This window comes from Neolamprologus brichardi, chromosome 11 (assembly GCF_056152115.1).
Source record: "Neolamprologus brichardi isolate AB-2024 chromosome 11, ASM5615211v1, whole genome shotgun sequence".
Taxonomy (NCBI): Eukaryota; Metazoa; Chordata; class Actinopteri; order Cichliformes; family Cichlidae; genus Neolamprologus; species Neolamprologus brichardi.
In genome coordinates, this window is record NC_142114.1 from 11,757,169 (window position 1) to 11,775,002 (window position 17,834).

The 17,834-nt window shown below is 43.1% G+C and overlaps 1 protein-coding gene across 1 annotated transcript in view; it reads left to right on the plus strand.

Moving 5' to 3' along the window:
• Positions 1 to 622: 622 nt before the first annotated feature.
• The window catches only part of zfpm2a (zinc finger protein, FOG family member 2a), a 120,070-nt gene continuing 102,858 nt past the window's right edge, over positions 623 to 17,834 (plus strand). The window contains exon 1 of the mRNA XM_006794782.2: positions 623 to 1,032. Within this exon, the coding sequence (XP_006794845.1) occupies positions 993 to 1,032 (40 nt within the window). The 5' untranslated portion in view covers positions 623 to 992. The remainder of the gene's footprint in view (positions 1,033 to 17,834) is intronic.

The following is a 17,834-nucleotide window of genomic DNA, read 5'->3' on the forward strand; positions in this document are numbered from 1 at the left end:
TATAAGTGTGTTAAAAAACCCAAACAAACAAAAACTGCACTGTATGTAACTTCTTTAAACTCTTGGCCAAAAGGTCAACATATTAAGGTCAGAGCATCCAAGTGCATCATGGGAGAATGAGCAGCCAAACTGAGTCGGAGTTAATCCTGGTGTGTTTCAGGCTCATTATTAAATTATAAATGGATGGCTCTCCCCTAAAAATAATCTTTAGAGTGTCAGCCTTTAAGATGACCAAAAAAAAGTTTAAAAAAAAAAAAAAAGAAAAAGATAAAGGGCACTTAAATAAAGCTCATGTAAAGCGGTAAGTAACAGAAATGTCCTCCTTCAGATAAAGCGGTAAAAATTGTGTTTGTCCGAATCAAATGATTAGTGTTTTGCTTATATTTGAACCTGTAAAGCCACACTGTGGAGGGGACCGGAGCCCCGCTTGTCTCCATCTCTGATTTTTATTTACCCCCTTAAAAAAACCAAAAAACAAAACAAAAAGCAGGGCACTAATTAACGGTGACGCTAATTAATAAGGGGAAGTTAAAGTAATTGTGGATCAAGTGAAGTTCACGAAGCCGCGGCTACGGTACCCGGGGAGGAACAAACCTTATCTTCAAACAAAAGCGCGAACACGCTTTCACCTCCCCAGTCAGTCCGTGCGGATCGCGGCGAAGCGCAGCCTCATCACGGAGAACGGTGCTGAGAAAGAGAGAGAGCGAGAGAGAGGGGAGCGAGAGAGAGAGGGAGGGTGTGTGTGTGTGTGTGAGAGAGAGAGAAAGCCAGAGCCAGAGAGACGAGAAAGATAAAGGAAAGACAGACGGAACGATAGACTTGTGCGTAAAAAGTACTGGTGCCCCCCTTCTGCTTCTTCTTCTTCTTTTTTTTCTTTCTAAATTTCCATCAGACAAAAAGAAAAAAAAATCCAAACCGGCTGCTTGGATGAACCAAAACCTATCGATCTGTCAGCACTACACCTGGATTCACTGACCAGCCGCACAGCAGGCATGTCCCGAAGGAAGCAGAGCAACCCCAGGCAGATCAAACGTAAGTTTCTTTTTATTTCCTTCCCTCTCTCCGGTGTGCTGCAGCCGCCACGGCGCGTCTCCGGGCTTATTAGACTTCGCAGAATATCGCTGTGATAGTGACCACACTGGAGCTGATTCAGCAGCGCTCAACTATCGACACCCATGTGTTGCCTTGTCACGGTCTCCCTCCGCTGTGTGTGTGTTTTTTTATTGTTAGTTTTTTTCAGAGGAGATGATTTCCAATCCCTAACCAACGGTTTGCTTCTCGCCGAAAAGTTTCAGCGCTTGCAAAGCAAAGTTGTAGAAAAATTGAGTTAACTGCTTGATGTTATTGCATCCCGTTATTCAGCCCCCTACTCAAGAAATGTGTGTGCATCACTTGGCTAAATGTTGAGACTCTCCTAAGCTTTAGTAATTCTAAATTATAGGCCAGAAAGAATGAAGGTGCACCACCAGACTGGTGTAAAAGGCCAAAATGCTTTTGAATTGCATTACTAATATCAAACCATATATATGTATGTATGTATATATATATATATATAGTTAAAACAAAGTTTACTTCATATTCATATACATTCTCCATATTTTAAAAAAAATATGTACGTGTGTCACACGCATTTATTTGCAGGTGTGTGTAAATAAATTGTCAGACTTAGATATCAGCCAGCAGTTAGTGTGCATTGTGGCAGTGCTGCAAAAGAGCAACTTTCTGTTTTAACCAAACAGAACTGTTTTCTTTGCTCTGAGGAAAGTGTGCAGCGTGCTCTACACACATTTCAGCTTTTGATGAAATTGTGTACAGCTTACCTGGGGGGATTTTAATAGCGCTGTGAAACTTCATGGCCTGCATGAATTGTGGAAAGTGTGTCATATTTACAGTGTGTAATTTTAGCTATTTAAGATATTTTTAATTAAGAGTTTTCTGTCGTATATTTTCTGAATTTTTTAGATGATTTTAAAGCGCCTGAAATCAACCATTTACACACACACACACACACACACACACACATAGGCGGGTACATGGACTTAAACACATGTTCACCTGTGAAATACAGTGGTGTGTGTGTGTGTGTGTGTTCAATTTCTCCAGTGTATGCTGCTGTTGAAATGGCAGCAGACTACATGCTGTAGTTTGTAACATGGAAGTAGGATACTGTTTTGTCGACGGTTAGACTATAAGAAACAATGGTTGTGTGTACATATGTAAGTGTGTGTGTGTGTGTGTTTGTGTGTGTGTGTGTGAAAGACAGAGAAGACAGAGCTCATATGCATGAATTCATGAGGGCATGTGCCTGTTGGTATACACGAGTGTTTTCTGACATTTGTACAACACAGATTCAGCAACAGAAGAGATTTTGTGTCGTCTTGTTTTCTGTTGACCTTTTAAATATTTTTGGGTTAAATGCAAAAATAAATTAAAATATGTATTAAAAAATAGACAAAGGGACCTGGGATTTATAAGCAACTCTAATTCTGGATTGTTCATTTAATTCCCGAACACTTACGTCACATTAGTTAATGAAAAATCGACCACTTTAACGTGTTAAATATTTCAGTTTGTTCTTTAAAGTGCGTTCTTTTAATTGTTTCGACATATGGACCTAGTTTCTCTTCTTTAAAGTTCAGAATACATCAGCCTCGCTATATCATTAACTTTCCATGGAAAATAAGCATTTTGCAGTGACATCATTTACATTTTCAAACTGTCTTCAACATCGCAGTGGTGGTGGTTGTGTTTTTGCCGGCATGCGCCACAAAATAAAAAACGAACATAAAAAAATTAACCAAAACCATTTCAAATCAACAAAGAGGCACGACAGCGTGTGACGTGACAGGCCCACTCAGTTTTTGGACCAATCCCATCGTGGCATCCGAATGTTTTTTTGTTGTCGAGCGAAGGAAGCCCAAACGCCAAGTGTGTTCCGCTTTCGTCACTGTGACCTGGCCTTTTTTTTCTTTTCTTTTTTTTGGCGAATTAGTATGTCATGTGTAAGATCTTGTTAATATGGAGCCAGAGTGCAGGCGTATAATCAAGCTTTTGGTTTGAAAGCAGAAAAGGTCACGAGGAGCCTAGATCCTCTCTCCCACCGCGGGAACTCTGGGAAAAAAAAAGGCCGAGGAGGCACTGCACGGAAAGTCAGCACAGACAGTCATTCTAAAGGACAAAAAGGTTGTTGGGCGCAGTACCCCCCCTCCACACACACACACACACACACACACACACACACACACACACACACACACCACCTACCCACCCACCCCCTTCCTGCATACATTGGACTGTTATCTAAAATTGTGATTTATGCAGTATTTTAATATTTTGCTTATTCTTTCCCCTTGGGTGCTCTCTGAGCGGTGATAAAAAGGCGATGCTGAAAGAGCACCATTAATTTGCTCCGATGACTGGGGAGATAAGGCCAGATAATGGGAAAGATAAGCAGAGAAGATATACCATCAGAAACCCGATTATTACCATTAAAATTCCAGCCCAGCAATCTGCAGCTGGCTGATAATTCCTTCTCCGTTTCCACCACTTTGGATGATAAGGCAAAAAATAGTCACTCAGTGCTCCTTGATTAGGCTGCCTGGATATCCCGATAATACAGTGATAAATTATGTATTTTTTCCTCTTGTTTTTTTTCTCTGAAATGTTACATCTGATTTATATATATATAACATATATATATATATATATATTCCTCTTTCTGTATCCCCCTCCCCTTGTTGGCTTTCCAAGAAAGAGAAAAAAAAGGCTTCTATACTTTTATTGTAATAATAGTTTGATAGAAAGAGGAGATAGTGGTGGAGGTGTTTTGTGTGGGAGCACATATCAATGTTATCAGCTCATCTCCTGGGGCCAGCTGCTAGCTGCTGTTGTTTTTACCCTTATCACCCCGTGCCAATATGCCAATAAATTGCCCGGATTGTTAGTCGTTCCGAGGCAGGTCAGGAGAATATGACAGGAATGATGAAAATATCGCTGATGCTCTGCGGATTGCGATTAGCTGCTGTAATATGATGTGTGAATTCCACCAAGCTTCTTCCTCTGTCCTCTCTTCTCCCTCCCTCCTTTTCCCTCCATGTCTTCCTCCTCCTCCTCTCCAACATCCCCCAACCCTCCCCCCCCCCTCCCCCTACTCCCCCCACCCTCAGCTCTCCCCGGCTGCCGGTGGTGTCCATACCTCTATTCGTAGTGAGAGGAGAAACATTTTGATGCTTAATAGGAAGGAAAGATATGAAGAGGCTGAATTGAAACCAGGCCCCCTCAGAGTAATTTTTCTGTAAAATTGCCCCCCAAAGTTTCACGGCGTTAAAGAGGAATCTGGATGATGTAGGGAGCGTGCCTCCAACCACTGTTTATGGGAACATATTGAAGCACCCTCTGAGGCCACGCGCGGACATCTAATGTCAAATGTGCTTATTAAACTGACTTAGTGTTCTCCCCTTTTACTGCTGTCTTCCTCTGTATGGACCGTCTGAGAATTCATGTTGCCTTCCCTCTGTGCTGTTTTGCTCAGCACACGACCAGAATGAAGCACCGTACTGTAGTGATTACTGTAAGCTTGTATAGCACCTGAGTGGCAAGTGCACAAGTCCCCAGAGCTTACCACTATGTTATACTGTCATGATGCTTAATCTACTCATGCGATAGTAATCTTACACCCATAAAGCTGCACTCTGCAATAATGGTTGTAATATATTTTTCTTTTTTCCTCTTTTGTTTTTCTTTTTACCCATAATTCCTCATGGATAAAGTTGGAATAGGGATTAGTGATGCAGTGCTACATATTGCTCTCCTGGCCTATTTTCTTCCATGCATTGTCTTACTGATATAGCGTATTTGTCATTTTTCTGAGCTCTGAGACGAAACATATTTCATTTAGCCGCTTGTGTGCAATTTGGTTGCAATTGTTCCTGACCTTTAACTTACTGCAAATCCAACACACTGTGCACAGAGCTTTTTGGAGTTCTCTCAACAAAACGCCTGCTTTTCTCAGCTAGTCGGCTTGAAACTGAACCACAGGTTCTCTGCTAGAGCTAGCAGTCTGCTTTTTATCACAGAAAGCATTTTTTTCCCATCTCTGCTCTACAGTTAATCTCTCCAACTCCTTAGCATAAGGCCACTTTATGTAACGTCAGCATGCTGTTTATCATATCAGGTGACATTTCTATCTTTGAGGGGCATTTATCAGAGGCAGATTACACTAGTAAGGGATAAGGGGAGTGTTTACTGAATTGTCTGCCAACATCCTGTATCTGGATTTATGCGTATGTGTGTATGTTTGCTTGTGTATACATCGGTGCATGTACAGTATGCTTGACGAGCATGTGGTTACGCGCTCTAGCAGAAGGATTGGAGCTGTTAGCTTGATGTATTTGGGTTGTTTTTTTTCTGTCTCTCTCGCACTAGTACAGACTCCTCATCCATATTTCCCACAACTGAGCTCAGCTTTGCTTTCTTGTATATGGAAAGCTGTGGAAGTTGTAGTATACGCTGCGTTTTCACCCTTGGCCCGCAAACGCTGGCAGCTCTAGCATTCAGATGTTTTGGGGGTGTAAAAATCAAAAAATGTTTGCATGCCAGCCTCCCTGTATATTTAAGGGTCTCCCTTTCATTGGGTGACAATCACGGCGTGTCTCTCGTGTTTCTCTTGTTGATTTCTGTCAGAAGAAGAATGGTTGTTGAATGCCAACTTTCCCTCAAACATCTGTTCCCTGCCAATAACAGCTTGCGCCGTTGCCTCGTCTTAGCTGAAGGATCCCCAATTGCCTCCTCACTTTTGACACAAAACAACAATGCAGATGAATGTCATCTCCTTTTAATGCTTTTTTTTCTCTCTCCCCGCACTCATTGTCTCTAAAGTAAAATTGCTTCTTGTAGCTCGAGAAAGTCTTTGTGCTCACAGCACTGCTGTTGCTGCTTATGCTACGGCTACAGGGAGAGGAACGCGTAGCAGCTTCCTTTATGTTGAAAGCATTGCCCTGTGATGTGTCGGATGAGCCGGGGCTGGCAGCCGATGGACTGCCGGTGCCTAATCCTGCCGTCTCTGTGGCTGTAGCCCGCGGTGCCTGGACAGCAGTGTGAAATGTGGGCAGGGTTGCTGCGAAGGTGGAGGTCACTTCCTCACACAGTTTCCTCTTTATCTTCCTCTTTCCTGAATTCCACTGCTATTATTCCAATAAGCGCTGGTTCAAACTGTCACCATTGTGTTTTTATCCAGGCACACTGACGGTCCCTGATGTGAGCGAGACGTTAATTTTAGAAATGTCCAAATCGGAACCACATTGCACTAACGCTCCTGCTGTTCGTGGATTTCCTTTTTTCTTTTAATTTCACATTTCACTCCTTAACCGTGTTGCTCTCCGGTTATTTAGATTTTATATCAATGATGCCCACTGAGCCCTCGGGTAACAATTGACTTTCAGCCTGCTTTAAGTTAATAGCCTTGTCTCTACCTTGTAGGGATCAATATTGGTATTAATTAATCACCATTATCAAGAGCAGGATCTAGTTCCATTTGTTGTTACATCAGCAAAATATCAATAGAGAAAGTGGACTCCCTGATCGTCATGGCAACTTCATCTCTTAGGTCAAAGAGAGTTTATCTTATCTTGCTGCTGAGAGTGGCAAACTGCTCAGGAATCTAGTTTAGACTCAAAGATCATCGATTTAAGCTTCTTCTTTTTTTTTTCCTTTTCACCGCCGCCTTTTTGTTTCAGGAGAGAGGGTGGTGAAAAAAAACCCAACAACAACAAGAGAAAGGCAGCATTCTAATCACAACAGAGATGTAAGATTTAAATATTGATGTCCAAAGGCCATTACAGCAAAGAGGGCCTCTGGTCTCGCTGTTGTTCAAGTACGTCCTTTTAAGACCCAGACAAAGCTTTGATTATCAGAGGTGTCACCGTGGAGTATGTCTGTATAGCTGACAGTGTGGGACTGCAGCGGAGATCAGTTTCCTGCAGCCACGACCGCAGAATGCTAACAGATCTCACTCCACATCCTGGTGTTTCTACAGGCCTCAGCATACAGTGTGTTTTGGGGAAATTGCTGTATGTAAGGCTCATTATATTGCAATAATGTAAAGCTGCATTAGTGAAGCGGTGTTGATGACTGATTTAGTCTTAAGAGCATTTGTTCAGATAAAATATGAACGTTCTCAAAATATTCTCAAATGTGAATAGTTTCAGACTTTCTCTGTCATGTGAAGAATTTTTGATTTTAGATTGTTGGTGCAGCCAAAACAGGACTTATGAGGATGTAAATGTGTACTTTTTGTGACTGACATTTTCTTCTGTTTCCACTGGAAAGACTGAGATTTACAAGTTATGTAGATTAGGCCATAACCAGTAGAGGAAGAAGTATTATAATCTTTGAAGAAGCAATATTTTCAGGAATTGTTCTACATGGCTGTTCCATACTTTATGTTTTAATCATGGATCCTTGTGTAAGAATGTGTTTACTGTCTGTCGGACGGGGAGGGTGGAACTTTTTTTTCCTTTTTTTAAGTATGTGATGCTTTAATGTTGCCTACATTATAGGACACATTGTAACACGTGTTTTGGATGTAATGTGGATAGTAACGAGTAACCGAGTCAGCTGGAGCTTGTCTGAGGATCTTACCTGAAATCTGCAATATTTTATCTTGGTTTATATTTTTCCAGTAAGGACCTTAACATTATTTTCAACCTGCAGTGAAGTACGAGCCTGGTTAGACATTTGCAGTGTACATACAGACTTGAGTGGCCTTGTTTGTATTGGAAGTTAGGTCTGGCTTGAGCTATTTAGGTAGCGACAGCTTGGGTGTTTGGATGTACCTCATCATGCTGCAAAATGCTCCTCAGGGTTGGAGCAGAGAGCAGGGGCACTGTCTGCTTCTTGCTCCTTTTTTTTTCTTCCTCTTTTTTTGCCTCCAGGACACAATTGCCTCATTTAACATTCTCCATTTGGCCCCAGCCAAGAGGGGAAATAGCCAGGGTGAGTAAGAGAGGCCGCCACACATCATGAATTCTTCTTTCATTTAACTTGCACGGTCCCTTTTCACCTTGGTGATGCACATGGATCAGGAATGAAGATACTGCTCAATTAAGGGGATTTCCGAGGTTGCTTCTGAGGTATCGCAGTTATGTTTGCGCCGTGCCGAGGTTTTGATGTACCATTGATATGGATATTGGGTTCGTCACATTCATGTGATGCTTTGACATCTCCAGAGCTGGAAGAGAAGCAACTCTGCCACAGCAGCAGGAACTTGCCTTCTTGCCACATGCGAGAAATAAAGTCCAAGGGTGGAAACCTGTCAGTCTTCAATTCCGGGCACATAAATAACTTTTATGTGTCTATTAAGATTCTTTTTGTTTGTTTCAATTTAATTAGCTACAGCGAATCAAAACATTTTCATGGAATATGTCAAAATTGATAGCAGGGTTTTTGACTGAATCTTGGATGAGGGAAGGGAAAGAGAGTGCGCTTGGAAATGTGACTCACTCTTTTTTTGCAGCAGGCATTGTCACAGCATGTCGTCAGCAATGTACAGTAAAATTATTAGCCAAAGCTGTGAGTTTGACTTGTATTATGTAACAAAAAAATTCTTTCAGGAAATAAAACATAAATGAATGGTGATTTAATTAAAACAAAAAGGGGGTAAAAAGAATTAAACAAAGAGAAAGAGAAAAGAGAGCGCATAATGAAAGGGGATGATTTGGTGAACACCATTTCCAGAGAAGGATAGTAGCTGGCACACCAGAAAGTGACACCCTAATAGCTGTTCAGTCTAAATCTCTAGCTTGGCAGGAATTACCGGGGATGTGTTGGGAAAAGAAGCGAAGGAGGGGGGTTAGTGCGATGCAGAACTTTGCATCGGGTTGAAATGCACCAGGCTGTATAGTTAAGGGATAGGTGGCAACAGGGGATTAAGTAACAAGCTTTTCAGTTCAATTTGTACATCAGCATTTTCCCCCAGACGGACGGCACAAGACGCGCAGCATCTTAAGGGTTCGGTGGAAAATCGCTAATGACAAAGCTTTGTAAATAGATAAACAATTTGTGTCAAATATGCTGAAAATATAAAGCAAACTTCAAAACATGTTAATACTTTAAAGAGGCTGTGTTTTGATTTGCACCATCGCAAAGCTGGTTAAAGCTGTTGACAGCGCAGCTTACACATCATGTGATCAGAGGGCCGCATCTGCCGGCGTGTGATTAGCGGGGAGCGCCGCAGCAGAAGCGGGCAGGACGGGGCGATACGCTGCGGCTGGAGCAGGTTGATGACGATCGATCGCGTTTTACTGTAAAATCAGTTTTAAGAGCGAGGCCGCGCGACACCGGCCAGTGACGGAAGGGACGCCACGCCGCAAAATGCGCGTCTCTTATTATCTCCAAAGCGGGCTTTGTGAAAGTGACAGAGTAAACACCCAGAGAGAAATGCAGCTGCTATTATTTCACAATCAGCCAATTTTCTTTTTCTGTGTATTTCAGAGAGCGCTTATCTAGTAATTACTAAAAACTGTTGACACTGAGCAAGTGCTGTAGCCAACTCAAATGCCTTTTTTGTCTTATGATATCAGATTGGATTTTTATCTCGGGTTCACACAATCACGCATCCCTGAAAACCAAAGATAACTGCCTCAAACTCCTTATTTCCAGCATGAGTGTCGAATTAAGAGGCTCATTTTGAAAAGCTACAATCATTACATCCTGTGTTCATTTCTGTGGTGATAATATTTTTTTTCCCTCCTTGCTTCTGGGATGTGTCTGTGAATCTCTGAGACATACATTTGACCATAATCAAGTTTTTTTTAAGCTTCAGAAACGGGATAACAACTGGGTCAGATGATAAGCTCCAGCAAAACAGGGAAGGGGAAAAAAAAATCCTCCTGTGATAGACGAGGAGAAAATCTGATTGATTGATGTCTGCTGGCTTTGCCACCATCACAAGCCAGTTGACAGTTAGTTTTGGGATCAGATGATTTCACTCTTAAGATTGGGGTTGAGGGGAAGCTAGGCAAATATGAAGGACACAAAGGTCAATGGCTTCTCTCCTCCTCTCTGTATCTATCTCTCCCTTGCAATAGCTTGCTTTGACAAACTGTAATATGTTGCTAAGCTTTGTGGCAGCAGGACACATGGTCGTAGTTTGTACAGTAATATCCTATTGCCAGTAATCTCACAAGGAATGATTGAAAGTGCTGGAGGAATCTGGTACTAGCAGAGACCCGTTGACATCATCAACTGCTGTGGACTGGCACATGTCTCCTGACTTGTTTGAACTGAATTTTTCCATGGGATTGAATAAGTTAAACAACAGCTTTGACTCGAAGTGAATCTGTTATTGTAAGCGGGATCTGATAAGGTGGCACCATATTACCAGTTTGTATAGCAAAGAGGCCAAAAATGGAATCGCCGGCGAGTGTTCGTCTTTGTGGTTTCGGGGGGAAAAAGGCGAACATGGAACAGTGACAAAGGATGATTGGATGCATATTGTAAATAAACACCCAAGTCTTTCACTACCCCCCTCCCAAACCAACCCCCTACCCCAACCTCATTCTCAGACACTCTCTAAAGATGTTCCATCCAATATTTCATCCGCTCTTGCTGTTTAGATCACATATCACTCGGGTTGCTCTGGAGTTGACCCCTTTGCGGCAAAAGAACAGTAACACTTGGATCAGATTTAACCAAGACAAACCCAGAATAGGCCGTAATATCGCCAGTGTTTGTCATCTTCTTCCTTTTAGCCATTGTTACCGAGCTGAAATTTAATAAGGCAGGAGTTGGGAGCCCTCGGTGATGTCTGTGATATTTAATAGGAGGCCTCAGTTCCTGCGAGGGCCCTTCTCTAATAGTCATAACAGACATGTCCATTAGCTTTGTGTGGGTCTGCTTTCAAGATCAAGGTCTCACTTGTAATGAAGTGGCTATGCAAATGCAAGTCAAATTCTACTATTGTGAATCACTTGTTTTAATCAAGTTTTCACTGAAAGAAACGCAGGGCCCATTCAGAGCCACTAACCAAACAATAAAAAAAGGATAATCCGAAGACAATTCCCATCCAAATGGAACCGGACATCATTTAGGGGAAGAGACAACAACTCTTTGTTTGTTTGAAGTGGTTGATATGACAACCTTCTTGTCAAAGACTCAGGGTGAATAAAAGGGATTTGTAATTACCATAATTATCTCTTATATGTTTTCACCTAATGATGTCCATTAAATGGCTGAGGCTTCATTTAGAGGCTGCCTTGCTGTAGGTTGGCATAGACTCATAATACAGCATGTTACATTTCACAGCGCACAAGTAATGAACTTCTTTCATCGCAGATGTTTATCGTGCAGTGCTTCTGGGGCGAAAAGCCAATATACTTCAGCTTTTTGTTACAGTTGGATTATAACAATTCTCATAGTTCCCACTTATCTTTCAAATTTTCTCTACATGTGATATCAACCCAATTGGCTTCATGTCTAAACAGGATGGCTCTCTAATCTAGACCGCTGTTCGTTTCATGTAAAACATCTCATTTTGTGGCTTAGGCTGGTGGCTGTCTTATCGTTACATAATTCGCTGCCCTCTCCGTGATTCTTCTTTGTGGCAATTTATTTAAATTCCCCCATGTTTATATATTTCCTGTCTCTTTTCATTCCGAATGATTGCCTTTCATAAGCTCAAAGGCTCATCTTCAAGACATTTGGTAACTTTACAGATATGAATTCACAGTAGGGAGAAAGAAGGGGTGGGGTGGGGGGCTATTTTGATGGAGAGCAGAAGAAGAGGGAGGAGTGTTAGTGCATGTCCGTCTCTGTCTCGAGGCCTGAATCCAGAGGTTGAACTAACTCTGATCTGCAGTACAGATATAGCGCTCTTAACCGTGCACACCTCAGCAGGTACAGTGTTTGAGAGACCATGGCGGAATACGTGTGTGCTGTTCTGCTCCGGCACTAAGGCCCCTCAGTCCTGCATGTGGCTCCGCTCCTGTGGTTGCTTTGGTCTTTGTCTGCCACCTATCAGCATATCAGCAGTGTCTCTGAAGCCCAGTTGTATAATGCACCATTTATGGCTTTGTGGAGGGAGATGGCGGTCGGGCGGCGGAATAGCTCCAGGCCTTCCCTTCAGTGAGTGGATTAACGGCGGCCTGCTTTAGCGCACTCTACCGCGGTGTGAAATCGGCCCCGCTTCGCCGCCGCCGCCGAGGCTCTCTCTCTCTCTCACTCTCTCTTTTCTCCCTCTCTGTTTCCTCACCTCCATGCAAAGCCTCTCCCAGCCATCTGTGAAATGTGGAAACTCTGTGTCTAAGTTGAGTTCAGATCCCATCCCCTCCGTCAAGCTGAGGCCAGGAAGCAAATGGGCAGGCAGTCGGCGGAGGGGGTTTTGCGGGTGGGCGGGAGGGTTTGGTGGGGATGAGTAGGAGGAGGAGGCTGGTGGTGGTGGTGGTGCTGGGGGGGGGGATCAGCTCACTGATGTCGTGCCGCGTGTGCAGGAACCCTGCCTGTTCTCCGCGGGCGAGTTGGAGGAGGGTCCAGGCCTGGGTGCCGGCCGAGAGATCTCTGGTTCCTGCTTGCAGGTCCAAATCCCCCCTCTGTGTGTGTCTGTGTGGAGGCGAGGTGGTGGCACAGCTCCCCTGAGCCCCTGCCCAGTCCTTTGAAGATAAGATGGTGATACAGAGTCCCTTTCGGTACGTCGCTAACCGATGGTCTTTGTGCGACACACATGCCTCTCTCCGTCGGAGCCTGCAGCTAAAACACCTATGGTCTTTACTGAAACGAATTGGCCGCACGGCCTGGGGTCAAATTAGATTATGAATGGTTGACAGAATCCTAGATCATATGTTTAGGATATTCCATTTTTTTTTCACCATTTTCATGCTGATAAGGTTCAGTTCTGCTGTGGCTGATATTGTATTTCTATTTGATTTCCCTCCACTGAGAAGAATCACTTTCAGAATTGTCCCCATACTCTCTGCTGCTGACTTAATTTTTTTTTTTTTTCAGTTTTCCATGGCAACTAGTTGTCATCTTAACTCTGCTGATTTCTCTGCTATCTGGTGCTGTATTGCTCTTGATCATGACAGTTTTTTAAACATGCTTCTCCTCTGCATTTATAACCACATTTTGTGGCACTCACAGGCCAATTCTCCCACTTCTGGCTCTCAGCACCAGCTTTTCACAAGAGCGCCCATCATAATCAGGCTTTTGAATTATGAACTCAATATTCCCTTTACTCATTTTTTTCCTCTATCCTGTGACTTTGGGGTTCAGATCTGTGCATAATGTCTTATGATTGCATGGCATTATGGTGGTTTTGGAAAGCCGAGCGGAGGTCCAGCCACGCATCATCTTTCCATAGACAATGTGGATCTCTGTGTTTCTCTGAGCTCATCAGGGATGGGGCGTTGATTGCTTTTTGATACCCCTCCAATGTGGATGAGGTCCTGCATACATCAGCTAATTAGAATGTACTTACAGTGTGTGTGCTTTTTGTGTGACAGACCCCCACAATTGTCATCAGATCCTCAGCCCAAGTGCTCTAACCACACTCGATGAAGCCTTTATCAAATTCAAAAGAAAAGCTATACAGTGCAGAGCTGGGGCTTGGCCATGTGGGGGTGAGGGTTGTGCGCGCGCGTGTGTGTGTCTGTGGGTTTTCATGTCAGGGAAAAACAAAACACTAAAAATGAAAAGAGACGGAACAATGACAGGAGTTATTGCAGTAAATTTGACTTTAAAAGCCTCTTTATATACAGCAAGTACAAGGAAAGTCTAATGACAGCTGCTGCGTGTAAGCTATAAAAAGATGAGTATGTAAGAGAAGAAACCTCCCTCCTACTGTTCCAGCCCAAGTCGAACATACTGGAGTTAACTTCATCTCACTGTAGTTATTGATGGCCGCTTTGCTAGAAGCCCTAAATGGATGGCACAGCGGTAGGAGGGAAGTTGCAGCAGCTAATTAGGCTTCACAAATTAGTGAGTGGTATCATTCTGTGCACCTTGATGATATTAGAGTTTTTACAGGGAAAGTTTTGCCGTCGCCTCACTGGCTTTTTGGGCTGCAGGGTTTTTTTTTTGGAAGACTGTATTAGTCAGGCGCCAACAACACCTAGTTTACCCCCTCTCTCTGCCTCACACACTCACAGACTCTCCAGCTAGTCTCACCAAATGCTTTAGCCCATGCTATGATCTGAAGGTGCTGGGGCGTCGCTATATATTTCATAAAGGCATTCTATTACACCCCCATGGCTCGTGGGGAATGGTACACTGTGGTCTAGTCCCCAGGCAGCTGAGAATAAAGTGTAGGACGTGGCACTGGAACAGAAATCTAACTGCTGTTTCTTCAGGTAATCTTGACTTGGATCTTAATTCCAATAAAGTGTTATTTTTTTTCACAGCATAAGCCAGATCCAAGCAAGAACACTCCACTCGGTATTTCTTGCGGTTACACTTTATTGAATATCATTTCAGATAAGAGGTGTAATCCTTTGGGGCGAAGTGATGTATATTGACCAGCTCAATGATAGCGATACAGTGCATGTCTCTGATGTGAAAGTGGTAAATAACGATTTGTGTCATCGGCTCAATCATATGTGGAGGAATATTGAAAACTCACCTTATTTTTGTCAGTTTCCAACTTTGCCTGAATATTTCAAGAAATGTAGAAAGCTATGGTGGGTAGGTGCTGCAGTGGTGCAGAGATTTGCTCACATGTTGTCTGCTGACAAGGTGGTAGAAGAATTCACATTTTACACAAATACATTATAAAGCTAGTTTTCAGAAACTTTTCAGTTCAGTTCAATTTAACTCAATTTTATATATATAGCACAAAATCATAACAGCAGTCGCTTCATATTGTAATGCAAAGCCCTTACAGTAATACAGAGAAAACCCCAGCATATAGACAACCCCTTATGAGGAAGCACTTGGTGACAGTGGGAAGGAAAAACTCCATTTTAACAAGAATAAACATCCCGCAGAACCAGGCTCAGGGAGGGACGGCTGTCTGACAAGACCAGAAAACATCACTTCATCAGAACTGCCTGTGTGTATTTTGACTTTACAGCATAAACAAACTGGATTCAGCTATAAGTCGATTATCCCCTTTTTCCCCTCGTATTAGGCCCTACATTGTTTACACACCGGTGGGTGAAACAGCTTTAGACAACATAACTGCAGAAATCTTCCTTGTCAAATGAAAATGGGTCTAATTTTGCTTTTTTTTTTCCAGACATCCTTAGAAAGTAACTTAAAAGTATGTTTAATTTCACAATGGAGGAAGATACATTGTATACAGTCTTGCATTGAGATGTAATCAGGAATAATAAAGCTGCTATTAGAAGTCAAACTCGAGCAGAAAGTGGGGATTTTAAAAATCATTACACTGTGGTCTTATATCACCCTGAGCAGTACCACGTGAGCTGGACGTTGTGTTCATCAGCACAAACATATTGGGCTGGAACAGTTTCTTTAACAGTGTGTCGCTGTGCTTATCAAGTAACTGGAGGTTTAAGTGTGATGCTATAGAGAGGAAGGCTGGCATGCTAATAATAGCCACTGCAGTCTGAGTAAAGGTTAGCTGTGTTCCACCACAGGAGATATTTGCTTTGGTACGAATTTTCAGAATTTTTATTTAATCATGTAACTGGTTAAATTTAGTCATTTCAATGCAAAGAAGTGACTTTATTTGTGTTTGTAGAAAGCTGCTGTTACAATAATTATTAGCTTTGGCTGCCAGCCGCCAACATCAGGAGAAGCCCATTGTCTTGCTGCGAAGTGTGCTGGAGTTCAAGCAGTGAGCCAGGTCACTCGGGTCAATACCACACTGCTACAGTCTCACCTCTCAGAGTGACTGGGTTTCTTCCATCAGCAGAGAGCAGCCCTCGTTGCTCCCACACGGTTCATTTCATCAGGGTCTCTTTTATCTTGACTGCCCAGGCCCGTGACCCCTGAGCACTGATAGTCCAATAACAGTGCAAGAGAGCATCACCGGGGCATTGTGGAGACTCAAACAGAACTTAACTGGGTTAAGTTTTCTCTCCCATTAAATTTAGTGTGTGTTGTGTTTGCATGTGCGTGTGTGCGTGCTGGTGCATTGATTTGCTGACCTGCATGTGTCTCTTGAACTGTCTGAGAAAAGTTCAGTTTGAAAACTTCAAACAGAGTTTACTGGAAGGGAACATGAATGGTGACAGATTTAGCATGAAATATGTATCATGAATGAAATGCAAATTTATATTTGAAGCTTTTTAAGGAAAAAAAAAACCCATATAGAATATGCCAAAAGCTGCGGTGGAGCTAACACATCTAATTCTAAAACAGAAGAAAGAAAGGGCCGGCCGTTAACGCTCAGAACTGTTCAATTTCATGAGCCCGCAGAGAGGGCCGTGTTTACTTTTCTTCGCACAGAAGAAGAGAAATGAATGCTCTGGGTTGCCTGTAAAGACAAACATGAAAGGAATCACCAAGAGTTCTTTAGGCTCTTTCTCTTGTGTTGTGTGTAATGCAACTTCTTTACTGCCTAGGTAGTCTCTGCCATCTGACTGCCGTTTGAAGTCAGCAGAAGTCGACAATATTTGCTTTTCAGCAATTCTCGCCCACTGTGTCTCTCTGTTGCTTTTGAAAGTGTGACCAGTATGGAGTCTCTATCAGTTCACTTCTTGGAAGAAATGGCTCAAATTGGGCGTTTGGTTCGCTGGTGGATTGATGATGAGGTCCTTGCATATGAAGGGCTCATTGTTGTGCTGGGGGAGAATGTGATGGACAGCTACAGGTGATGGTGGCGGAGCAGGGGGAGGAGGAGGAGGAGACGGGCAGTGAAAGGGGTGGGGGGGGGAGTTGGATGGTGCAAGGAAGCCAGACTGGCCTATTAGGGAGTGGCAGATAGCCTCAGCTCAGACCTGCTGGGGTGTGATCTCACCAAAGAAACCAGAACGGGCCAATCTCTGTCATAACTCTCAACCACCAAAGAAAAGAAAGTTAGAGAGACTGAGCAGAGGGTTTGACAGATAGAGAAAAGAGGAAAGTCCAGACAGCACCAGGAATGCAAACATGTTTCTTTTTTTTTTTACCCTGGGCACAGCATCCATCCATGCATCCACTGTCTTCTGCTTATCCAGTTCAGGGTCCTCCTTTTTCCAATTTGATGAAGGAGGAAGAACATGTAACAATCTGACCAATCATTTATTGACAGCTGTTAATAGTCAATCACTATGGAAGCACCAGCATCTGGTGCTCAATCTATGCTTCTTCTCCTGTGCTTCCCCTTAATCAAGCTCCCTCTATGCTCTGCCATTAAGCCGCAGAATTTAGAGGAGCAGTTCATTTCCAGTACACTGTACATACTGTTTTCCTGCTTGAGAAATTACATCCTTTGTGGATTTGAAGCGCAGAGTGCTATTTCTAATGGCATTATCCAGCGGTTGCGTGTATGAAAGCCGCTCCTTCTCTCCAGTGGAGGTGCGTGTGGGTGGGTTAGAGGGGGGAGTCTGCGAGGCTGCTGAGACCCCCGGCGTTATCAGCACCAGATGCAGGTTGACTTCAGACTTTCAATGGAAGGTAAAGAGAGAGAGGAGGGAAATTAATGAGAGCCATAAAACTAGCAGGATAAATAATTAGCCAACTGGTCCTGAGATCCATCCCTTCATTTGCAGCTGCAAATAAATACCCACATGCAAAGTTTTTTTCGTGTGTGTGTGAGAACTGTAGCCTGATGCTGTTAGCTGTGGTTATATGCATGTTTGCTTTTTTAAGATCCAGATGTTGTCGATTTTTCTGCGTCCTCCCACCTTCATTTGTCACATGTGTCTGAGTGACAGGGTTCCTTCTGCCTTGCCACCGAT